Below are 26780 nucleotides of genomic sequence, written 5' to 3'. Positions count from 1 at the left end.
TACAATTTACTTTCTGAAAGAATTTGAATAATCCACAATTTTAAATTTTTATCCAATTTAAATGCATGACTGTGTACATAAACATATAACCAAATTGCATTTTGAAATAAAATGCTAATTATTACAAAAAGAAAAGCAACACTGACCTGCATTGGTACAGGTTCCTTAAGATAATAACCTTCAACAATTTGTTCTTTCCGATAGTGATCTATGATGTCCCCAATGCTATTAAAACAAAAATTACTTACATTGACATAATTTGTCTCATAAAAATTTCAAATCTTGAAAATAAAGGCAAACCGTGTTAGCAAAGATTATTTATATTTGCAAGTTTTTTTCAAACCAAATAACTGGAATACATTAATAGGACATATGATCATAACAGTCACATTATATTAGAAAAACAAGAATATTCCCAATATTGGTTTACAATATGAATACCTTAGTCAGAGATTCCAATTTTCCATAACCATACTTAATAGTCACTATTAAGAACTAAAAGTCTGCTTTTTAAATTTTTACTAAGAGTATTTCTGAGATTGAAAGGAAGACTTGACAGAAAAATGGCATTTATTTACTAGCAAGTGGTGAGTTCAGGTAAACTTTAAGAATTTTTAATCACCAAAACATTTACATATTCTGCTTTTATTATAATACAATAATAATGTTTTATAAGCTAAGGCTATAGGCTTAGGTTAGCCTAAGGTTTATAGCCTTAGGTTATAAAACATAAATATCAGGTGAAAGCAGAAGCAAATTTTTTTTAAAACAGAAAAATAAGAGGCAAATCTTACATGTAGGATTATGGCTACAGTAGGAAAGGCTTACTGATGACTTTGATTAAAAGTGCTACAGAATATTCTTTATATTTGGGAAATATTATAAGCAAAACTAAAAATAACTGACATTAGAAATTTTAACATAAATTTTAGCATGACGTGAGTTTTTAAAATATAAAAAAAGTCTCCCTATTATCAATAGGCCATATTATCATCCTGAATATTTAAAATCCTAGAATTTTAAACATTCCCTTAGTGTACTAGAAGAATGGGTATTTTAGGGACCCCCTAAGCAACATGTCACTTAATTTACTATTTGATTTTTTCATGTTCTTCCTACAGCTACAATAATTGAAATACAGATATAGATGGTTGGATATATATCACTTGATTTTTTTCATAGTTCTTCCTGCTGACAGAATCGTTGGAATATATATATGGTGAGGAAAACGTAGGTTTACAGTTGTCAATATTCGAAACGCAGAGTTTAGTCTTGTATTATTATTCATTAATTATTGTATTATCTTCCATACCAACAAATGTTAACCTACTTTTTCCCTACACTGTACTTTACAGACTGCTTCCATGTGCAGGAAGAACCTTCACCTTTGCAGAATGCGTATAAGGAAGGTCAAGTCTTAAACAAACTTCCCCTACAATAAACCTATATAAATTATTTTACCTTTTAAAAGACTCAAGATCGACATTTATCAATTCAGTTAAGTGTGTATATTTTGAATTCATAGTTTTACATATTCCAAATCCCTACAAAACTGGACAATGGGGAAAAATTAATTTACCTTCGTTTAGAGCACAAGTTTTAACTAGCAACATAGTCAGTGAGGATGTCTACATCAGACTGTAATGTGTAAGTACTAGCATGTACTTATTACATACTAGCATGTATATGTAATGTGTACAAAAGGATCCATCTGTCTAGACTCACATCTTTGAACTGTTTCTTTATAACTATCCACTGAACACAAGCAACTAGAACTTGTTTTTTTGTTTATTATGTTGTGTTTTCCAGATAAACCGGTTACTGGACCCCTATATACTCAAAGGTCAAGTTGGAGTTGGAGAGAAATTTTAAATGGAATAATGATGCTGTGGCATTTTATCTTATGCAAACTTCAAAAGAGGAAAATAATGCTCTTCTAGAATTCCAGTATGGGAAAACCTTTATAGTCAGAAATAAAATAAAGGATGACCTTCTATTATACAAATAAATAAATAAAAAGGATGACATTCTGTTTTACCGTTTCTTTAGTAATATTTTACCTAATCAAGTGACTAAGATCCCTTCTGAGTTTTGGGACAAACAAAGAGCTTGCTTAGAATTTTAAAGGTGAGAAATAGGAACCAACAATTACAAATAAGAAATATCAATTTGAGAACAATCGAATTACATTTGTAGTAAGACTCCAGCTACTCTTTGAGAATGTTTTTTCTACTGAAATGTCTCAATGCTAAAATAATTTATTTTCCTTTCTTAGATGTTTTGCTGTCCAACAGATAATATATGGATTTAGCATATTTGCTGCATAAATAATAAAAAAAATTATATACATCCTGTTTGAAGGAAACAAGTTATTAATTTATATTCATGTTGGACACTGTCTAAAAAATTCTTAGCCATGACTACTACTAAATTATTAAAGGTTTTGTAACTTTAAATTTTAAAAAGTCAGAAACTTTAATTTTGAATCTGATATATTATAGAGATTTCAACTACTTTTGCCAAAAGTAAAAAAATTTCTCACAACTTACCTGTTATAATATCGGCCTCCCATCATAAATTGATTGTTTGGTGTTGGACATATTTTAAATCGCTGAATATTTTCACTAGTCCGAAAATAAAGTGAATAGTCACCAGGAGTGTTATCTGAGGGCCTCACAAGAAAACTGCAGACTTGGCCAACTGTAAAAATTAAACTGTTAGTTTTATTCCCTAATTATCAAATTTAATAAAGTATTAAGTATTATCAATACAAAAGTACATTCAAAAGTCATAAATATATACTAATTTTCACCAGGAACTTGTTTTATAGAAGATAATTTTAAGACTTTTCAAAAAATTTTTCTGGTTTATGCGTCACAACTACCCAAGAAGTTGCTTGTCTTTATTAAACAAACATATAGGGCAGAGGTCTGCAGCAGTGACTCCTGGTTAATAATGTCTATACCTGTCAAACTTGAAGAAAATAACTTAAGCACAGTTAGGGGATACTGGCTGAAACTGCCACATTCTGTTTGTAAATCCACTTAAAAAATAAAAATCTTAAAAAGTTACAGTAAATTTTGCTTAGGAATACTCTGTACTTTATGAATGCTTTTGATTAAACATCAAAGTAGTAACTGTAATAAAATAGTAGAAAAGCTTACAAAGGTAGATTCAAAACAACTGAAAAATTTGTGTACCTTATAAAAATCAGTACACATGCACTATATTTCATTCTAAAGATATGGTACTGAAAAGTCAGGTAGAAGCAAATTAATATGAAAATATTTTACATATAATAATTTTAGAGACGTCTTTTAGATATCTTCACCTGGCAGTGACTCAACACTAAGATGCATTTGCCTTTTCTCTAAGTCCTAATGATATAGATCAGAAGTTGATTGCTTTTAGGAAAGCACAGTGAACACTCATAATATCAGATGTAATTTTTCTCTAAATTACTAACAGTACCAATCATCTAGCCGACACTTACTATCATTTCATGTTCAATATAAAGAACAGGAGTTACTGCAAAATTGTTCAAGTGCTTATGTGTACTTTTCAGGGGAGAAAAATCACCAGTTTCTTAAAAGAGCATATAACCCAATGAAAATAAAAACTAATGCAAGGCGATTAAGTTTAGGTCCTTTCAATTTTATATGTCTAAAACAAGAGCACAAGTATTTGGTGGTGCACCCTTAAACTGATATTCAAAATTCAGTACATTCACTAAAATAAATATTTTGGTCCCACTGAAAGTTGATAGCATGCCATTGTGGTTGAACATTTGTCTCATTATTTACTACCATGCAGCATTATCATTCGTGATCTTTACTTTTAACCTACTTAACCTACATCTGCACAATAAAATTGAACACTTCTAAAACTGCCTCAAATTTTTCAAAAGAGCAAAGTAGTAGTTACACTAAAATGCCTTATGGCTTAAAATAACTCAATTAACATATTTAACAATCAGTAGTTTATTCACCACATAACCATACTGCTGAACTCTGGTTGTTTTTTAAAGAACTAAGACTTCTAAATTACAGATTACATGTAAGCTTGTCTCACAGATCCTAATATGATATGGTTTACTGAAGAAATATTTGGTAGTTAATTAAGTCTTAAATGTATAGTTAAGATGATGACGGGATGGATTTTGTTTTAAATGTAAACCCACCATACAAGTCAATTTTTATTTTGCTTATCTCTATATCCACAGATTTTGGGAAATGTTAAAAATTAGTATATTTTAAATAAGGCCCGATTATATAACTCTGGAAGGGCAGAAAGATCAGTGCAACTACATATGCTGCAGCTGAACAGCAAATAAAAAAAAAGGAGAAAAAAGAAAACAACATAATATTCCTCTATAAGAGGCCGATCGTAAATTTTGGTATTTATACAACGAAGAGCTCATGGTCATTAAAAAGGAGAATAAAAATTTATATATGCAGACATAAAATGATCTCCCAAAATACATCTTAAAAGTATGTGGCATACATAAAAAAAGGTATGTTGCATGTTCCTGTGAGTGTGTGTGGAGTGGTATGTATAAGGGATGTGTTTAGTGGTGAGGAAGACTAGAACACTTCAGGAAAAAAAAGCAAATTCATCTGGTGGTTCTTCTGGGGAAAAGAACAGGGGCCAAAGGAAGAAGGAAAACAAACTTCACTGAATGTTGTTACACTGCATGTGTTTTCAACTAACACCACCAAAAATACCATTTCCTCTGTGCTGGGCAAGAAACTACAATATGGATAAATATCAAACGGATGCTAAAGGCAAAACACAAGATAGTTTGTTTTTTCTTTTCTTTATAAACAAAGACATTAGACAAGACAAGTGAATATACAAGTACCTGTCATTAGTAAATTATAAGCTTCTTGTTTGGAAATTTTCCCATGGAACCATCTTAAAAAGAGAACAAATTAAATATGTAAATCAAAAGTCTTCTTGGCAGTTACACGATCAAAACTAAACATCCAACATACATGTAATTCAAGCTGACATAATAAAATAAATGTGGTAATTTCTTTTAAATCTATATTGCTACACTTTATAAATGTATAATTTCAATAAAACAAGAAAAATTAGGGGCTATCTAGTATGAACTACAATTTCCAACTTAATTACCAATATAAAAACAGCAGTGATTTTAATCCTGATAATGACAAGCTGTTACATCTTACATCATAGCTAGTGTTCTCTTTTCTCTGAGGGATGGTACAGGTAGAGCCCACCACGGAATTACCCAGAAAGAGAAAAAAATGGGAATAAATTCTCTTATTTCTCTCAAAGTGAATTTCCATATAAGTTCCCTCTCTGAATCAAAACAAGGCTGATTCATACTTTACTGAAAATCAGAAAATAAGATTAAGTAGGTAAGAAAGAGTAAATACCATAATCAAGAACTGAAAGAAAAGAATAACAGTATTCCTAATTCTATTTGAGCTGATGACCTATCAAATTAGATTGCTAGAATGGTTTATATTTGTATACTTAAAATAAGCTTTTAGAAAGTATCATAAATGGCATTATAGTCAAGATCCGTAACATATAATAATTAAAGTATTTGCATTTTACCTTAAAGTAAAAATAACACATCTCATTTAAAAAATTAATCACTAGTAATTGAACAACTTAAGATCTCTTATTTACCTGAAGGATTATTATGTATATTGCGGCTTAACACATATCAATGCCAAGCTTAAAGCTCCACATCAACTCTCTACCCCTTTCTACCCCATATATTCTTAGGTCTTATTATTTTTAATAGTGGCTTAAAGAGCAAGTTGGAAAGTAAAAATACTACCAGACTAAAAGACGCAAGTAGTCTAAAATTCAGTGTCACAGGTTTAGAGGCTGTTAAAACCGTTTTAAATCACCTATACTATCACTGATCAATGTATTAAAATGTAACTGAATTTTTACCTTTTCACATGAAATGTGAATAAATGAATGAAATGTTAAACTTTTAAATTCTCTCTTTAACTCTATGTCAACTATTAGCTCATTAATTCAGATATCCTGGGGCTCTCGATGCAAACTATGAACAACATAAAGAAAGTATACAACACCTGGAGCAGTCCAGGTTGCCTTAAAAGGCAGTAAGGTTCTATACTGCATTCATTTATATTCTAAATGACTGTTTACTAGAAATGTTAGAATAAGACTTCTATATTCCAGGGGAGAGTTGATTGAATGACCTCAAAGGCCAATCCTATATTTTTATAGCTAGGATAAAGGGGAAAAAAGGAATTTAAAGGCGGGGGCGGGGGGGGGGGACAACAAATGGAGTTTACAGGACAAACCAGCAATATTGTTTTCTGAAAGGATTAGATTTGAGTTTCTTCATACATACATTTATCACCTATATATAACATGTATATATTTCAAGCACATGGTTTGCACCAATGACAAAAAGATAAATCTGTTTCTTAGGAAGTCCTCATACTAGTAATAAAAAGCAACACAAATACTATTTGACTATAAAAACAATGTGCTGAGGGCATTTTTGGAATAACAGAGAAGGGACACCAATTCTGTAGAATGTATAAGGTAAAGGAATATTTCTTGGGAAAGGTAAAAAATGAGTTGTCTTTAAGTAAAAATAAGAATTAATCAAAAACAACAGCGAAGAAGAGGTCCTGGCCAGGTTGCTCATTGGTTAAAGAGTCGTTCCCACATGTCAAGATTGCAGGTTCAATCCCTGGTCAGGGCATATACAAAAATCAACTAATGAATGCATAAATAAGTGCAACAACAAATCAATGTTTCTCTCTCCAAAAAAAAAAAGAAAAGAAAAAAGAAAAAAGAAAAGAAAAAATGGAGGGATTCTGATCTAGGAAGTAGCTTGAGCAAAGGAGAAAATACTATGCATATGAAGATCTATAAGCTAGATAGTATAATACTAGAAATGACAAGGGACAGGGCTAGAAAAGGGCACAAGAGCCAGATCATAGGAATCTTTCAGAATTTACTAAGGTAAAGATGGTAGAGAACTAGTTAAAATTTTTAAGTGAAAAAGTGATACAGTCATATATGTGTTTTAGGCCCATGATTCTGGCTATTGGAATAAAGGATCTGCAGAGACTAAAACAGTAAGGAAGACCACCTTGGAGGTAACATATTGCTACATCAAATCCTGGTAAGAAAGGAGAAGGGCCTAAAGAAGAATATAGTTGTTTAAGATATTGCAAAGAAGGCACACAATCAAGAAATGTTTCAGGAGATAAAATTATCAGGACTTGGCACCTATATAATGGAAATAGGGAGCTGGAAAAACCACAGCTAAAGTTATTCCACCTATTTTATTTCAAAGGGCCACTTGTGGATGTTACTGAGGACATTTCACTGTCAGTCTCCACCTTGAAAAATTAGAAGCTGACAAATACATAAACCAACAATGCAAATATAGCCTATGTTAAATACCTACTGAATAGAAAGTATAAAGTTCAAGAAATTGAATGACAATGGTATTAAATTAAAAAAACATTTCCAAGTGAAGGTAGGATTCATACTTTATGCTATGAGAAAACTGGATATAGTTTTAAATATATACAAGCATTTGACATTTTACTGGCATCTCACATTTTTTTCTTTTTTTATATAAATATACAGTATCATGTTAATAGGGATAAAAATATAGATTTCTCGCTGCTCTAGAAATACAGGAGAATTTCACAACACCAGACTCCCAATTCTTTCCCACATGGGTTAGAGTGGACCACACTACAGGCCAACACTTTTCTAGTTTTCGACTTCCCAGTTTTCCCTAATATAAAGATTGAGTGCCAACTGCCATTTATTACCACCCTTGCAGTGTTGTTTTCTTACAGTAGGAAAATAGTTCCATATACCTTGATCTCCATCAAGAGAGAAAATAAGGTCAAGATTATTATAATTTGAGAAAAATAGGAAGCTATTTCATTTGCTTACATTATCTGTATGTCCTCTGCAGGCACTAATTAGAATGTGTAACTCTTGATAAAGGTAGTGGGGAGATTCCAAACTAACACGATCACAAGGTACAGTCTCACCGGGAGCCCATTTGTACAGCTACACAGAATGGTATGAGAATGAATTCAGAAAAATATCTCATGTTTCACTTAAGGAAGGGTGGGAAACTAAATAAGGTGACTGCAAGAGGAAGCATTCACTGAGTTTAATATTTTTATATATTCAAATGATTAGGAAAAAAATGAGCAAACACTTGAGAGGCAAGCCTTAAACTCCATCCACTAATGCTGACAGAATGGAAATGGAAAAAAAAAAAGTTCCACCAAATAGGTATTAGAAGATGAACAGTCTATTAAAATAATCTGAGTCAAACAGAATTAGGATTAAGAGTTAAGATCTTCAAGGACAATAATAAAATTACAGCAAAGCTGAAACACCACATGGAGTGACTTCCCATAAGAAGCTCTTGGTTACAGCTAATAATTTCTGGGATATCAGAGACAAATGTGGCAAGTAGCAAGTATACATGCTACAAGATACTTAAAATCAGCCTAAAAGATTATGAAAAGAAAGTCCGTGCACAGTCTTATTAATATGATAAAGAACCATGATCTTGAAGAAAAGTTCTCTGCCTCCCTGAAAATACTTGAACCATAAAATACATGAAAGTATTTTGGTGATAAAAACAAAACATGCTATTAATATATCGATAAGAACATAAAGAAAAATGTGAGAAATTCTGACATTTATAATGTTATTAATGAAATATTTATTGGAAAGTCTTGAGTTTAGTGATATAAAAGTTATATAAAGGTATAAGCTAGCTTCATTATTTAAAATTAAGACTTTATCAGTAGGTCCTAAAGAAAATATTTAAACAGCAGTTTCTGAGCCAAATAAAAAAATGAAGTCAGCCCCAAAATATTTTAATATTTTATAAATATTTTTTAGCCAAAGTTATCCAATTAGTTTACAATATTTTTTTCCTTTGAATGATTAACACAAACTCACATTTTGCCTTCATGTGGATCTTCTTCCCGGCCCTAAAGGGGAAGACATTAAGACAGTATTTTATATAATTAACTATTAATCTATTTTTATAAAATTAACAAAAATCTTACCTTCAAACATCTCTACACTGCCCTTCATGTTTAGTTATGTCTATATAAGAAAAGATGTTTCTGTTCCAGAAATGTCTTTCCAAAACTCCCTCCTTACTCTTCCTCCCTTGTTGTGATTACTCTAATTCAGGCCCTTTTTCTCCCTTTTCTTAAACTATTGCAGTAGCCTAACTAGTATAATTATCTCTGTGCTCTATCACATCACTCTAATCTGCATCCGCCTTACATGAAAAACTCCAAGGCAAACAAAAACAAATAAATTTTTAAAAACCAAACATTTAATGTCCCCCCTACTACCGACGAATTCCTGTATCATATGACTATGTTTCCAGTCTCATACTATTAATTCTCTTTAGATATCCATATCACTATCACGCATAATTACCTATCTGCTAATCTACATTCTCCCAACACTGTAGCTTGTCCTTTTTCACTTAAAATGTCCTTCCCACTCACTGCTTCCTGTTAAGTCAAAACCTAAACCATCTAGGCAGGATCTGTCTCAAATACCACCTCCTAAGTGAGACACTGAGTCCCTAAAATGTAAATATGAACTTTGAATAGAAAGGGCATCCTTCATCTTTTGAAATTTACCTTACTCTAGTTGATACTTATATTATTTAAGATACCTTCTCCCATGTTATTCATTCTGTTATAATAACTATTAGCCCTTTAAGCTTTTAGCTCTTCTTTCTCGACACCCAAAACCAACACAACCACTAGCAAAATGCTGGGCATATAATTTTCACTGAATATACAGGGTAGGGCAAAAGTAGGTTTATAGCTGTGAGTGTGCAGAACACAGTTAACTACTGCATCATTTTCCATACGAACAACTGTAAACCTACTTTTGCCCTACTCTGTTGACCTGTACAAACTATATGCTGAAGTGTAGTCCTAGTATAGAGAACAGTACCTGGCACTGAACTGTTACTGAATAATGAAACAAAAGAGTAGAAAAATGGTCTAAGTAAACATGGATTTACTTCTTTCAATTTGGTTCTCACTCACCAAATACCTAACCAAACTAAAGTCAAACATTCACTGAATGTCTATTATATTACAAAGCAGTGTGCTTAAATAAAAATAACATAAAAACAAAATATATTATCACTGCTCAAAAGGAGTTAATCTCTACAGAAGAGGTTTATACAATAAATTAATTTTATACAATGTAATGGAATATAAAATTAAGGTGCCATGGAAAACACAAGAAGAAACAACTTAGCCCAAGAAAATCTTGAAATACATAAAACCTCTGTGAAAGAAAAGACAACACCTGAGCTGAATGGGTAAATATCAATCGATTTTACAAGGCAGCCTAGCAGGGCAGGAATGTCAAGGAAAAGGGGAAAGAGTAGGTACAGAGACCATCATTCATTCAACAAACATTTACTGAATTTCTACTGATGCCAGGCACTACTCTACGCAATGGGGATACATTACTGAATCAGACACAACTCACAGGCTTACATGCTAGAGTTAAGACACGAAAGTTTCAATGTGCTTGGAGAACAGTAATTAGAATTTCAGAGTGGGAAATTCCTTAAATCCAACCACCAACTGAATGTTTGAAATCTACACAATCTCCAAATGGCTTTTCAAGGCACAAGGAATCACTGTGTTCCAATGAAGATCATTATGAAAAATTATTTTGAATATTGGAGTAAAAATTGTTCATAACTCTAACTTGAAACTAGGTCATATTAATCCAAAGTATTACTATATTCATTTCTGACAGCCACATCACACTGTTTACTCACACTGAGTTGTTCATTTTTTCTTTTTTTTATTTGCTTGTACTGACATTAGATCATGTCTCCTTATGTTAAATTGAGCAATTTTTTTTCTGTACTCACCGGATAACTTTCACTTGCCCTTATTAAAGTTTATCTTGTTAAATTTGACACAAAATTCCAAGAGCTCAAGAAAAGTTCAACTACACTGTAATTCCAGAATAACGGGGTAAAGGGGCTTATAGCAGGGAGAGGAGAATTCAACATAAAAGTTTTAACTAAGAAATTTTGTAGTAAAACCACTACAGAGAGTAATTTTCTTCAGCTTGAAAACATCTTGCCTATATGGAATAAATATGTCTCCTACCATAGAATACAGAATATTAATATAGGGATTAGGAATTCTAATCCTAGCTCTTCAACTAAGTAACTATATGACTACAAGTACAGAATGTATCATACCATTTCCCTAACTCCTCCCACTGTTCCTCATAAGTTTTACTTCTACATATCAAGATCTGGCTGCCAGAATAGGCAGACAAGAGAACTAATAGCAAAGAAAAATATTTTCTACTGCCACCTTCCTGGAACCAATTAAAGCACAGGTTTCACAGCTTAATTCCAGGTTCATGGTATAATTTAAAAGAAGTAGCTCCAATGACTGTAAAAGATAACAGAAAGTCATTATATTTCACTGGGAAAGTCCAAAAGGTAAAGGTGGAGTCCAAATTTGTTAAATAATGTTTGCTATGTTTCAGCGATACTGAGTACTGCCTCTGAAATGCAAATACTGCTGGAATGCTGACCTCCTATTTAAAAATGCATAAACATGATTATACTGTTACTAAGAACGTATCATTTGATAACAATAAAAACAAGAGACAAATTCGAAATATAGAACCATGTGAAAATATGTGTAACATAACTTTTTCCAAAGTTACTAGAAAATGATACATATATTTGAAAGATAAAGAATTTGAGATTCAATGATCAGTGACATAATATCATTTATGAAGAAGATTAAGACAAAAAGAAATACAAATAAGCACAAATGTTAATACATTTTTAATTCTTAAAAATGCACAAAAACCTGAAAACTGGCAGCTTTGGATCAAAACATGCTAGCTTGGCTATGTATTTTTTATAAATATATAGCAATTACTAATAAAAAATACATTTTAATGAAAAATTCCTTTTGTGAAGTGAAATTTTTCATAAATAAAAATGAAAATTCATTATTTCATAGATAATTTCCCTGATTATATACAAGTGCCACAATTTTACAAAAAAACAAAAATTTGAATTCTGAGAATGAGAAGAAGAGAACAAAACTTACCACCTCCTCTACTAGGTCTTCAACAATTAGGCCTTGTTCATCTGTTCTCAGATTTGTAACCCACATCCATCCATCTTCTAATTCATTATGAACAATGAACATATCTCCCTTTAAGAAACTGAAAAGAACAATTATAAAGTTATTGAAACTAAATTTTTTAACATGGAAATTAAACATGTACCACACCACAGAGATAATATGACAGTGGAAAATCCAACAGATTAAAGTCAAATACTCTAGCCCTAGCTGGTATGGCTCAGTGGATTGAGCGCTGGCCTGCTAACTGAAAGGTCGCTGGTAGGATTTCCTTTCAGGGCACAGGACTGGACTGCTGACTAGGTCCCTGGTTGGGGGCATGCAAGAGGCAACCAATCGATGTTTCTCTTGCACATGGATGTTTCGTTCCCACTCTTTCTCCATTTCTTCACCTCTCTTAAAAAAAATTAATTTTTAAAAATAAAAATAAAGTCAAGTACCCTAGATTTGTCCTATTTCTAGAATTATCTACAACTAAAACTTTTTAGAATTAAAAATCTGAATATTAATTTCCTCATGGGAAAAATAGATTTAATAAAGGTACCTGCACTATCTATATTACTGGATTATTGTTAAGAGTCAAACTGGAATTTCTGTAAACAGTTATTTTATGTCTTAATACATTCTTTGGGATATAACTCCAAGAAAACTGAACTTGAAAATTTAAGTTTCAATGTTATTACTCCTTCAGAGGTAGGTTAGATATAAAGTTATAAACAAAGTAACTCCCTACACATATACAAGATATACTTGCATTAGAAAGTTTATTTTAAATAAGCACAATTAGCCTTACCACACTGATGCTTACAAAAAATAACATTTTTCTCATTAAAAACATTAGATTTTTAAAAATTCATTCAGACATCCATGATCCAACAAGTACAGTATTCTTTCTATAAAAGTGGTACCAAGGGATGTATTATGAGGATGCATGCACAATTTTTTTAATCAATTACTGAGTAGAGTGATGCATATACTACCTAGTTTCTTTTCAATGGAATCTAGATGGTTTCCACTTCAACATAATCACATTAGGAATGTGTTGTTTGTATATGTCATCAATATAAAACCATCAGTAATTCCTTGAACTTTTCTTTTTTAGGCTTGAACAAATGCCTCTGAAGGCTTAAGATTTCAAAATTGGTTGGATGCTATCATTGATCCTGTATCAATATCCGTATCTGTCATATGTATTTTTAATCAATTTTTGTCTTAATTTTCCCAACCAAAGTTCTATTAGGTATATCTAAAGAGCTTCTTTTCTAGATTATCTTAAGTTTCACTGTTTCTGGGCAAGTTCAAGAACAGAAAACTTGAACACAATACTTCAGATGTACTCTATTTGAATAACAGAGAATATTGCATTCTATCTTTTTAACAGCTTACTTTTATTTTATTTCATTGAATTTACTGGTTGACATTGGTTAATAAAACCATAAGCATTTCAAGTGCGCAATTCAATAAAACATCATCTGCATGCTGCAACATGTGCTCATAGCCCAAAGTAAAGCAGAAATTACCACTTAACTAAGTAAATTATTCCTTTCTAGAACCAACCACATTAATTAACATTCAATAAAATAGTTATGCATGAGTAAAAAGGGAGTACATATAGACAAGAAATAAAAGAGAAGTGAGAAATGACTGGTATCATTTATTTATTAAAAGTAGTCACATGAGCCTTTCTTTTTTTGACGTTATTGTTAACTATACTACTTTTTATGGTACAAAAATACAAATTAAAATAAAAAAACTTACTAGCACAAAATATAATCATAAGATTAATTCTGAATTCTCTTGCATTTTTCACCAAAAGAAGTTAAAGTACTGTGCTAAATCTCATCAATCTTCAGATGTTTTTACCTAGAAAACTTTACAGGTATATCCAAATTTTAAAAAGGCTCATAGCTTCATACATATTTATATTGTTAAATTAAAATGTATGCAATTGAAACTTGTTTAAATTTTCATCTTCCTAAATCATCAGTAGTTCCTAATTTTGAGAATGTCTCTCAGGATGCCTTTATTCTTAGTAATTAATACCTTAAAACGTTTTTATTTATATGGATTACATTGATGATATTTACCATATTAGAATTTAAAATATAAATGTTTTAAAATATATACTAATTCCTTTAAAAAATGATATACCCCATTACATAGTAACAGAGAATATGAAAAACAATTATAATTTTACATTTTTGTAAATCTTTTAACTGATAAATTTTCGTATCTGTTTCTCCCTTTAATCTGTTGCAATCTGATACTTTGCTTAAAGTACATGAAGAATATCTGGCTTCTTACAAATATGTAGTGAAAGACAAATATTTTAATAGCCTTAGATAATTACAGATGGTATTATAACAAAAACTCAACGACTGGTACTTTCTTGAAGGTTAGCTGTAATATGGAATCTAAAACCATGTATCAGTGAACTTTTTATACTTACTCCAATGACAACTATTTGTCTATCTCATACTCTGAATGGATCTTTTACCTGTGCATAATTTTGCAACATTACGCATTGATCATTAAGAAAATACTGTTTCACTGAGCTATATAGATGCAAATCTTCAGATGTAAACACATTATATACTATCAAAACATCACATTCTTTAATATTGCCACCGCTCTCATCAAAAAGTCATTAAGTATTTGGAAAGACATGAAACTCCTGATGGCAGACATAGGGTTTCCAAAATTTTAATGTTTTTCTTGAAAGCTCAAATTTTGTCATTAGTAACAAAAACAGTATTTCCCTTGAAGTAACAGACTCACTTTGTTCCTTAAAAAAGGTCAAATACTTGAGTCTAAATAACCATAATTTGCCTGTCAGTCATTCTCCTAAGTAAAAATGGTATGCACAAAAGAAGCAGCTAGTTGAGCTCTGAGCTCACTGTTTTTCTTCAAGACACTGAACTTCAGTACACAGCAGAAGTGCTTTAAGTATACGTCCCAATTTATCACATAGAATATTAAAAAGAGGTGTAGCCAAGGGTTGAAATTTAGTAAAATAAATATTTATTTTACTGTCTCATCAAGAATAATCTTGGGTGAAACTGCCTTTTGTTTGTTTGTTTAACTGCAACTCTGTGGCAGTGAAGAACACTAGAGTTTGGTGCTACTATCTTGATTTGTGCCAAGGCACCAGCAGTTTTATTGTCCATTACCTTTGTACCATCAGCATAAATGTCACAGTAAAAAAGGCAAATGATAAATGATGTCAGTATTATTATGAAAATAGTTTTGATCTCATGGGCTCTCTAAATGGTCTCAAGGATCTGCGAGGTTCCATGGATTACACTTGAGAACTACACTGTTCTAGATGATCCTACTGGAAAAATTTGGAAAAATTAACAAATTATCTAAAATGCCTAAATTTGTAGTTTACAGCTATTTATTATATATATTTCCTCCCTTCTCTTCTACTGACTTTTCTAGCTTAGATCTCAATTAAAGGTATACCAATAAGAACTAAATAAAAATTTAACCTGAGGGCACTTATAGAAAAAAGGAATTCCTATTTGGAGATTCCAGATACCTAAGTCTTTGTTTTTTAAAATACTGTATATTTCCAGAAATGTTTTAATACCCTCAAAAGTTATCACTATATATTAAATGCTGCCTTGATTTCAATGAAAAATTGTATACTCAGAATCAGTAATTATTCAAAGTAGCCTTAAAATTTTACCAGTAATAAAGGAATTCTCTATTAGAAAGTTAAATAGCTTATAGAAAGACATCAATAAGTATCAAGTTAAATAATAAAATTATATAGAAATAAAAAAAACAAAAAATTACTGTGTTCTATGGAGCTATACCATTAGTAAAACTTGAATTATTCACCAATCATGTAAAACAGAAGTTTAATAATCATTTGAGTAGCATTTACAGTTGAGGCACAAATGTCATGTAGTAATAAAAATTAAAATAGATTATAAAATATAACAGAGCTCTCCTTACTTTGTCAGAGATAGTCTAATAAAAGTTAAGTTATTTCTCCTGTCATCTGCACTCTGGCCACTCTGATCCAAATCTACAATCTGAACAGAAAAACCAAATAGGGGTACTGGAACATTAGACTCAATGTTAGAGGCACTTTTACCTTGCTGCATGTTATTTCCTCAAATTCCAAAGCTTTCCTGGTCTAAGAGCAATAAATTATCAAAGTCTTTCAAGTGACTATTTCAAATGCCAATAAATGAGAGTATGTTATAAAATTACCTTATTTCATCAGTGTCTGGTACTTTTGTGTAAGGCAGAATGGCTCGAACACGCCTTCTATCTTCTACTGGCTAAAAATCGTTAAGATAATAATTTACAAAAGATGAATAATCTCTTCATGTAAAAGTCAAATCAAGTATGTATATCCACACAAAGTGAAAGCCAATAATAACCAACAGGACCATTCAAACTTTTCTACTTAGGCTCTAAATACCCAAAGCCTGAAAATATCTGTCTTGTTTTTATAGAAATTCTTTTAACATATAGCCAATATGTTTTATCAAGTAATATGAATGACCATTAAATGTGAAATAAACTATATGGAACTTATAAATTAACCTTTCTCTGATAATGTAAAAGGCATTACAGAGTCTTGCAGCAACTTCAGCATTAGTGCTGTAATATCACTAATTAATCCTTGTTCATTCAAAAATACCTGTTAGGCTATCACCATAGAGTATTATAAAAAATCAAGTAACTTAAATACAAAATTATAGAAAAATTACCTTTCCTTTCTTTTTTAAAGTTGTCAGTTTTGCTCTGACACTACAACTGGAATTAAAATATAATACAACGAATTATATTAAACATGACAAGAAACTGAACAAAGCTAACCTAATTAGTAAACTGAAATAATAAAGCTTTGAAAGATATTTTATTCAAGTTTTACTTGCCTCTGGTGGTGCAACTGGGTAAAGTAATTTTTCTCCTTTAAGCAAACAGGAAACATGACTGTAATAACCTATTAGGTCTGACAGTGAAGAAAAACGTCTTCCACCAATGTAGTAATCTCCACACATAGCAATAATCCTATTTGTACAGGAAAAACAAAAACCTTTAAAGGCCATTTTGAAGACCAAGTTCCATAAAGAAATTATAAATCCATAATTTTCATACTCCTTTAGCTGCATCCCTACATTAAAACATCACTTATTAATATCTTTACCATATGCTGATTACTTGAGGTTATTTCTTCAATAAATATATATGTATGCATTAGATAGGAAATATCTAATAAACCTCAAATATAAACCCCAATTACATAATTCATTGAATTACTTGTGAATCCATCCTCAGATACTTCTCACTTTCCATATTAAAAACTAAACAGCAATTTTCATAAGGTTTCTCTCACTAAAAGCAGCTTATAGACCTCTTCAAATATTTACATAGAGCATAATAATTTCCATTCTACATGTGGTATGACAGTACTCTTAAAGCTTATTTTAAAATCTAAAAATCAAGGGTATACAAACATTTCATCAGTTAATATTATAGACACTAGATAATTTTTTCAATCTTGCCTATAAAAATAAAATTTAAAAATATGTAAATATATTTATACATACAGACTTTGACATATGCACTTGGAAATCTATATGCCCATTTAATTGAAATGAATGTTTGCAAAGAGTTTCAGAGCAGTACAGCTAAAATGAATCTTAACTCTTAAAAACTGTTTCCTGTATTTTCCTGTTACTCTGTATTTCCACTTTACCACTCAAAGTTTCCTTGCAATATAAAGAGTTTATACTTTAAAAGTGATCATTATATTGGATTAGCACAGTAATGCCCAGTAATAATACTGTTTTTACACAAAAATGTAAACATTCAACGTCTAATCTAAATTACCGATTAAATCATTTCACTGAAAACAAATCTCATTGTCCTTTATTTAAATGTCACTGAGTCATTCACCTTTATTAAAGCAGGTATTTTTATGTATAGTACAGCAAAATATAGCTATATTATACAGCCTCATAAAAGGAATAAACACTTACCTAAAATGGTTGACAACATTTGTCTGGCTAAGAAATGAAAGTACAAAGGACCCTGGCCTCCGATCACTCTCTCGTATAAGGTAACTGCCGGACTTGCCTGCCTGTCTGAGGCGTTCTTCTGCCATAGTTCTATCAAGTTTTCCATGATACCACCTAAGGGGAAAAATTAAGAGATTAGAATAAAAATAGCAACCGTAAAGTTACTAATGGCAGTTGAAAAATATATTATACCGGAGGTTATAAATATCTATATGTAACTCTGAACCAGTTATTCCAATTTTACTCTGAACCAGCTATTCCAATTTTACTCTGAACCAGCTATTCCACTTTTAACTCAATTTTTTTTAACTTTTCAGTCTCTCCAAAAAAACTCATTTACTCAGTTTCTAATTTGTTCTATAAGCCTAATCATCTCACCTATGAACTTCTTGTATTTCTGCCCATCTTTCCACTGCCGGACTCTGTCCATATGTTCAAGATACACCTATTACAATCAAATCCTATCAAATCTTTACTTAGAAAAATAAGACTAAGATGGACAAATGGAAACAAATGATTAATTTATTACTTCTCTACCTGCTATGGAACCAAGATTTGACATAGGCACATGGTACCTGTGAGAAAATCAAACTTTATTCCATTTCAGTGTTTCTATCTTAGAATAGGAAAGTAGAATGTGATGCTAATGGCTACTGTTCTAATTTCCTATTTCATAAGGAAGCTGACTCTTTCCTTCATTTGAACTCAACTCTTCAAATTTATTTAACAAACATGTTATGAATAAATAATACCTTTTGTCATTTTAACTTTTCTGCTCTCAGTTTAACTGTATTTTACCTATCATACTACCAGATGATCTGCTTAAATGACTGACTGTAACTAGCATCATCCATGCTACCAATCTAAGCCTACAAAAGTCTCATGGATTGATATAAACAGAATCATACTTAAAAATAGACTGGAATTCTTATATGGTTATGGTAACAAATCTACAAAGTAATTTTTATGAAATATTTTTAATATGTTTGTCATCCAAACTTATCCTCTGGTACTTGGAGTCTAACTTGAACCATTCTAAGCAAAACAATAAACATTCATATTACACTGAGATATTTAATCTCTAGTGATAAGTCAGTAAAAACTACTAAACTACTAAGACTATTTTTAAGCTTGCTATAATAAAAGCTTAATGTTATTCTTGACTCCTTAATTTATTCCAAAAAAACTGAAAACTTCTCAAATTATTTTTAATTTTCTTCTAAAAATCAACTCATTTATCTGTGCATAAGACTGAAATAAAAGAATGAAAAACAAATCATTAGAACTTCGTTGTAACTTAATAGGGAAAAAAAACGTAAAATGTATTAGAAGAAGGGAAAGAACAATCAACATTACATTCCTTTAAAGTTCTAGTCTCAGTTCAACCATTACCTTTGAGGTTATTTATGAGTAAATTTAACTTTCAAGAGCTTTTTTTTTTTAATCTAAAGGAAAAGTTTTAGACTAATAATCATTTTAAGTTCCTTGAAGAAGTAAAATTTAACAATATATGATCAACACAAAATTTTGATATTCAAGAGTTCACTTAGTTGTAAAAATATATGGAACTTCCTTAGTATATAAAACTGGTAATTGTTCATTACCTAAAGCACTGGAGCTATGCCACAGAGCAGATTTACACATTAAAGAGAAAATTAAAGAAAATTTTAAGTGAAGTTCCTACTTTTGTGTACTTGGTATTTCTTAAGTTCCTTCTACGTTTTATGCAAAATATCAAGATTAAAAGATTTTACTTAATTCCCTTTATCCTGTGAACTCACCGAGAGGGGATACACAGTTACATGAGGCACGACACAATTACTAATTTATAATAAGGACCTAACTAAAGATCTCTACTGATGCATAAAAGATATTTGTGATTTTTAGTTTTAACATCTGTGTGCTTTTATGTAAGATGCTGGCATTAAGATGGGTATTAAGTTCAAGACAGAGACATTAATCTAAAAAGAAACAGCTTTGTTTCCTGAATATTACTGACTCCCTTCATGCCAAAAAAAACTCATAAGCTTCCAACACAAAAAGCAAAGCATCTCAATTCTTGATTATAATTATAAACTGAAATTAAATTGTCCAACAATAGATCCTCAGAAAGTGTTAAAATATTCCAATGTTACAAGTGTCAGATTATTCTAGGGAAAAAACTGAATAGTCTTAAACTCAGAATTTCTTGAATTATCTTTATTGTTTACTTCAAATTATCAATGTGAATCATAGTAACAAACATTTTTTAAGTATCTGCACAGATACTTCAAAGCTGCTACTGAAGCATAAAAAGCACTTCAATTAAACTTTTACACTATGAAATCTTTATCTGATTTAAAAAACTGGAAATCAAAAAAATCATTAGTATACTAGATAAAAATAATCACTGCATTTAAATTATATATAGCATCATGATATACAGCTAAAACTTTTATTAAAAAAATCTCAAATCCAATGTGTTATGATTCAATTCAAATACTTCACAGATTTTTAGAATCTAAGTAAACTCTATAGCCATTGAGCATTAGTCCTCGGGTCTACTTTCAAACGTCTCTCAACCTTTTTTTAACCTATAATCTCTATTTTTAATTTTTATATTTAGAGAGAGAGGAAGGGATATAGAAAGACAAAGACAGGGAGAGGAACATCGACATGAGAAACCTCAATAAGTTACCTCTTGCCCAGACCCCAGCATCAACCTACCTAGGCACCTGCCCTGAAGGGGAATGGAAAAGGCCACCTTTCACTTTGGGAAACAACATGAAACCAACTGAGCCACACCATTCAGGGATAACTTATGATCTTTTTGATAAACATAAAAATTTCACCTACCAGGAATCATTATATGTTATATTTAACCTCACACCATCTTTGTGAAATCTGTAATATAATTCATTTTATATAAAAAATAATGGGTAATATGCCATCTCAAAACATAACCCCCATACCAAAGATGTAACACTCCCTAAGGAGTAACTTTCCTAGTAGTATTTGTCTAAAAGATTCAATTTAATAAAAATGCTACACTTTCTCACTTCAAATAATTACAGTAACATCAATACAGGAAATGAAACATTTATTTAATTATGCACACTATGTCTCTCAGCCCGTACAGTCAAAACTTTATTCTATCTCTTTAATGGTAGTTTTGATGGTGATTATTTTCAAATAACCTAGAAACCCCCCCCCCGCCCACACACACACAAATGCAACTGGAATCTAGAATATTTGAAAGGAACACAGAGTAACTGAAGTGTCATATTAGGGGTATGAGGATACTCTGAGCCTATGAGATTACCAAATATCTATGGGCTAAATCACCTAAATTAAATTTTTTACTCTCCTTTTATTTGTGGCAATTGTAACTCACAGACTAAACCTGGCATATATTAATATTAATTTTAGAAGTATCTGTTGAATAAAGGAAGACATGTCAAATCATAAAACATAATGTTAGGAAAGACTTTAGAAGTCCAGTCTGACAATGCAAAAAAAAAAAAAAAAAAAAGGAGAAAAAAAACCTTTTCTTTAATGTCCACAATAAGCAAGTTCTGATCTTTGAGAATTGGTATCTTTGTCTAAAAGGATATGAAAACAATTTCAGATGACAGAGCTCGAAGAAAATCGTTATAATGATACCCCCTAAATTCCTTCAAAAGAGACTAAGCTGACCAGTGAGACAAAATTTACCAGAAACAGTCTCCATAACTATGGTCAAGTCACTACATTTTGTACCTCACTTGTACAATAGTGAAAATAATCTCTATCAACCTCAGAATAAACCAAATATTTGTCCTGAACTCCTTCAAAGAAAAATATTTTTTTAAAAAAGCTACTACAGAGTCTATAGCAAAGTATAAAGACACCAGAGCCACTGCTATGTCTGAAACCTAGCTCTGCCAATTTGCTGTACAAATATGGGTAAATTACTTAATTTCTGAACCTCAGTGTCCTCATCTATAAAATGTATTTAACAGTACCTATCTCATAGAAGTTTGGCTTGGTATTATTATTAAAGGTACTAATATATATATTTATGTAAATTATATACATATATACATATAAAAGACTACAGGACCATTTAATACAACTTCAATAAAAATCACAAATTTTATGCCTGTTGTATAATGAATGATTAATTTGAGGATCACCTAAGCCACAATTATCTTATTTTCCGCTTGTGCATTCTCTTCCATTTAATTTTGGGAAGAGAACAGGAGAAACCAATTCTTGTTTCTGCTAAAAAGCACTGATTTTACAAGAAAATTTCTTCTCCCAAAACTCTTAAGAACATTACTGATCATTCATATTAATTGGACTGAAGGCACCACAGTATTTATAAATTGGAAATTCTTTCATTTCTCCTGGCAACTCTAGAAGGAAACCTTCAAACAGCCCCACTCTTTCCCCAATAAAGACATACAGGGTGGGGCAAAAGTAGGTTTATGGTTGTTCATATGGAAAAATGATAAATACCAGAATACATTGTTTGTATACTAACAACTATAAACCAACTTTTGCCCCAGCCTGTATTCTTTGGAGGATGGCAAAGACAGTATGCATTTTACATACCAAAATGTTTTCTTATCTAAAAGTAAATTCATTCTTTCTCTCTCTCTCTCCGCTCCTCCCCCAGCCCCTCCCTCCCTCCTTCCCTCTTCTTCCCTAAAGATTGAGAAAGGAAACACCAGGAAATTTAAGAAGTAAACACATTTTTCTCAGCTGGCTTTGCAAATTTTGGTTGAGAAATGTTAGCAGCAAATATGGCCCTTGATTTCATTCCCTTAGAAAATATTCAATCTAAAATACCACAACATCTGAGATGAAACTATATAATAAATTAATAATAAAAAGGATAAGTTGAACAAGTTGCAGGAATTACTTCATTTATAAATTTGGAATCAACATGTTTTTTCCTAAAACATAATGTTGTGTATTATTGGAGAACATCTGAGAGGCCTAAAAGGGGCTTTGGTGCTTTTTAGTTGGTCTCTCCTAATCAGGAAGAATAATACAGAAATCTATGCAATGAAAAATCAATCTAATCTACATACAAATAGACATTTCATTCAAACTGCACAATTATTTAAAACTAACTTGACAGTCTTAAATGGAAACTGTCTACTATGGTAGAAAATAATTAAAATAGTGCTACCATTAACAGACTTCCTTCTTCTAAAAAGGAAACAAACTGAAGTTTCCAGCAGATCACTTTTACTTTCCACAATGCTCTTCCTCTTATGTTATGTTATTGACAGGCACCAAAGTTCTTACAGAGAAATGTATATGTAGTTATCCAATTGTCAAGAAATCTCTTCTATCACCAGAATCACTTGGGACTCTAAGTGCTTGACTGTACTATAACCTTCTAAGTTTTCTGTAACTCTCAAAGATGCTAATCAGATTTTCTTACACATGCTTGTCCTTTCTGGAATTAATTAAGACAGGTACACACAAATTTGCTACAACCACTATATTCTCCTAAAGCCCTCATATTTCCTCTTAACAATCATAGTTCCTACAGGCATACAATTTGCATTGATGGTTAAGAAAAATAAATGACTTTTTAGAAAAAGAATAAAGAAAATATACCTTATATTAAATAATTGTATTCAGTCTTTTTTACTCATATCACTAATTAGACACTAAAATTTGGTTACTAGTAAATTCACTAGAACAACTACTAGGCTAAGTATAACAGATGTAGTAGCCCTTCAACCAACTATACCACTTAAACTTAAAAAGAAACAATCACATGTATATATTAGACATCTTTAGTATATTTGTGTTCAGACAAATATTAAATGTGCGTGTTTACTTTTTATACTTCAGATCAAAGTAGATCAAGGCAAGAGCAGAAATTCTGTTTCCTTTTACCACAGATAACATATTTACAAAATCCAAAAGAAGTCTTCATTTAAGAGAAGTTATTTTGAAAGAAATAGCACTGTAACATGTTCTATACACCCACAAATTCAGTCCACTGAAAGACTAATACATGAAACATAGGAACCAACACCAAGTTTATATAGGCAAATGTTTATATTGAAATGCACTCAACCAACTCTCATAACCACTACCCTTAACTCCCATCACCCTAGAAAACATATAGTGAAGAGCAGAAAAAGCCACACACTCTCCAAAAGTGGTATGCAATAATCAAGCATGTTTTAAAATATAAGAAAAAACACAAAACCTCCTAGCAGGATGCTAGCATCAGTTCCTACCTTACATCCGCCATCTCTTATAATTTCATTCCTCAAAAACTACAAATTCTTCTTAACCTGTATTTATATATATCTTTAAAACATCAAACCTGAAAGTTAAAAGCAAACTTTAATTTTACATTGCCTTTTATTTAGTGTACCTCCAACAAACTATATGCCAAGCATTGTGCTACACAGTAGAAAAACAAATTAACACCACGGAACACTGACATAGAAGTTTATGATCTAATGGAACAGAGACAAAACAAGCAATTGTAATCTGGTACATTAAGTACTAGAATGTGAGGGCATATAGAAAAATATCAGTCTTAGGATTTTAGTATACACTTCCTGAAAAAAAAAACTGACTGCTAAACGGAAACCTAAAAGATAAATAGCAACTAATTCGGAGAAAGCAAGGGACTGAGAAGGTGGGAAAGATGTCACAGTCAGAGGGAAAAGTACAGGCCAAAAAAAAAAAAAAAAGTCTATATATAGATATAGGAACATAATACTTTAAACTTTCAAATTTCAAAATATACTTTACAAATCTAATTCTTATCAAATGAAATGGAAAAAAAATGTTTTCCAATTAGACTAGACTTATAACCTTACTTGCTGAACTTCTTTCAGTTCCACAACAGAAATATATCTCAAAGAACATTTTAAAAGTTCAATATTCTCTGATCCCATAAATAATTCTACAGAGTAGGGTGGGGGCGGGGGGGTACGCGTATTATACCACAGCATTCAAAGTTTTCCACAACATGCCCATTATTCTCCTTTATGCACCCTATACCCCAACCAAACTACATTTATTCATACAACAAATCTTTTAAGTGCCTAGTATATTTTAGGCACTGTTTTAGACATTGGTTGTATCCCTTTGCACTTACTCGAGGTGTTTTTGCTATATAACATTTTTTTAATGAAGGTAAAAATATTATGGAATTTAGCCAAAAGGCATCCAAAAACTAAGGCATTTCCTATGGATTTATTTCAACAGAATTTAGTATTTCTCTATTAATTCTTACTCATGGAAATAGCAATACCTCTTCAGTTCCAACTATAGCATCTATGAATATGACCCCCAAATTCTTCTCTCTACACCTGGTTTGCCTCCTAAGCTTAAGGCCTCTGTTATCAAGTAGCTGCTGAAAATCTTCACTTTAAGGTTAATATCCAAATCTTAAAAATTTGCAACTACTCCTACACACACCTTCCTCTTTAATCTTCTATACTGTTAATGACATCAGCATCTTTCTTAATGTTCAGACTCAAAATTCAAAAGCAACTCTGATCCCTTCCTATCTCTCTACCTATAAAACTAATGCCAACAAATTATTCTCCAGTTGTCCATTCCCACACGGATCACTCTAGTTCAGGCCCTCTTTTCCTTACTGTTTTAACTCTCCATACAAAAGTGAAAAGATTCATCTTCCTAATAGGCTCTTCCTAATGGATACACTTAGTTGTTTCATTCTAATAATTCAAAAGTCTACAAATGGCTATGTATCCATTACCAAATGAAGCACAAACTATTCAACTTGGTATTCAAAAGGCATTGATAAAGGCTCCAACCTCCCTTTGAGGGCAAGGGGCACAGAATTTAAAGAAAAGATGAAAAAGAGGTTTAGATTCTCGAGTATGTTTGTGATGGTCAAATTTGGCTGTCTACTGCTTACCTGAAAATCAGAATGAGCTATTCACTGACTTGAAAAGCTGATTATTTTTTTCATCATGAGTTTTTACATTTCTTCAAGTGCATTATGAAACCAATAGATCCTCAATAAAATACCCATATTAACCATCCAAAGAAAGAATTGTTCCCCAGGTAGGTACCATGGCCAGGACAATGATACTTTAGAGAGCATTTGTTAAAGATGGGAGAGCAAAGGTATAAGCTAATAATTATTCCTCATATCTGCTTTAAATTTATACTCTTCTATTTTGTTTTTTCCAATAAATAGCTCTGGTCTCAAGACATTCAAATGCAAAGAAATTAAATATTAATAACTGAAATTTATACACAAAAATGTCAGTTTAAATGTATAACTTTGATAGATTTGAATATCTACTTCTTAAATGTTTCCTAAATTTTGATGAAATTACAAATAAATTGAATTACAAGTGAATTAGCTAAGAAGCCACAGAAAATTTTGACTAAAAATTTGAACTTTCACTAATAGAAACCAAAATATCAGGCTACATATTCAATTTTTTAATTAGATTTATTTTTTAACCTGTAGCATACTCTATTTTATATCAACATTGTTTCTCAAGCAAAACAAATAACCATAAATGCTAGAATGTATTTAATTTGTTTAATTACTAAT

At 31.2% G+C, this 26780-nt stretch overlaps 1 protein-coding gene across 3 annotated transcripts in view; it reads right to left on the bottom strand.

Moving 5' to 3' along the window:
• Positions 1-26780, bottom strand: part of RASA1 (RAS p21 protein activator 1) — a 111194-nt gene that overhangs the window by 45651 nt on the left and 38763 nt on the right. For all 3 annotated transcript variants that reach the window (XM_054578571.1, XM_054578570.1, XM_054578572.1), the window contains exons 2-9: positions 18197-18349; positions 17086-17225; positions 16416-16482; positions 12156-12273; positions 8974-9005; positions 4862-4914; positions 2550-2700; positions 147-225 (exon numbers count right to left, since the gene is read on the bottom strand). In XM_054578571.1, coding sequence (XP_054434546.1) covers positions 147-225; positions 2550-2700; positions 4862-4914; positions 8974-9005; positions 12156-12273; positions 16416-16482; positions 17086-17225; positions 18197-18349 — 793 coding nt within the window. The remainder of the gene's footprint in view (positions 1-146; positions 226-2549; positions 2701-4861; positions 4915-8973; positions 9006-12155; positions 12274-16415; positions 16483-17085; positions 17226-18196; positions 18350-26780) is intronic.

Source organism: Pteronotus mesoamericanus, unplaced genomic scaffold (assembly GCF_021234165.1).
Source record: "Pteronotus mesoamericanus isolate MK-2021 breed Mesoamerican mustached bat unplaced genomic scaffold, CSHL_Meso_final contig_50, whole genome shotgun sequence".
Classification (NCBI taxonomy): Eukaryota; Metazoa; Chordata; class Mammalia; order Chiroptera; family Mormoopidae; genus Pteronotus; species Pteronotus mesoamericanus.
Note: the sequence above shows the minus strand (reverse complement) of the source record. Positions and strands in the feature narration are given on the sequence as shown.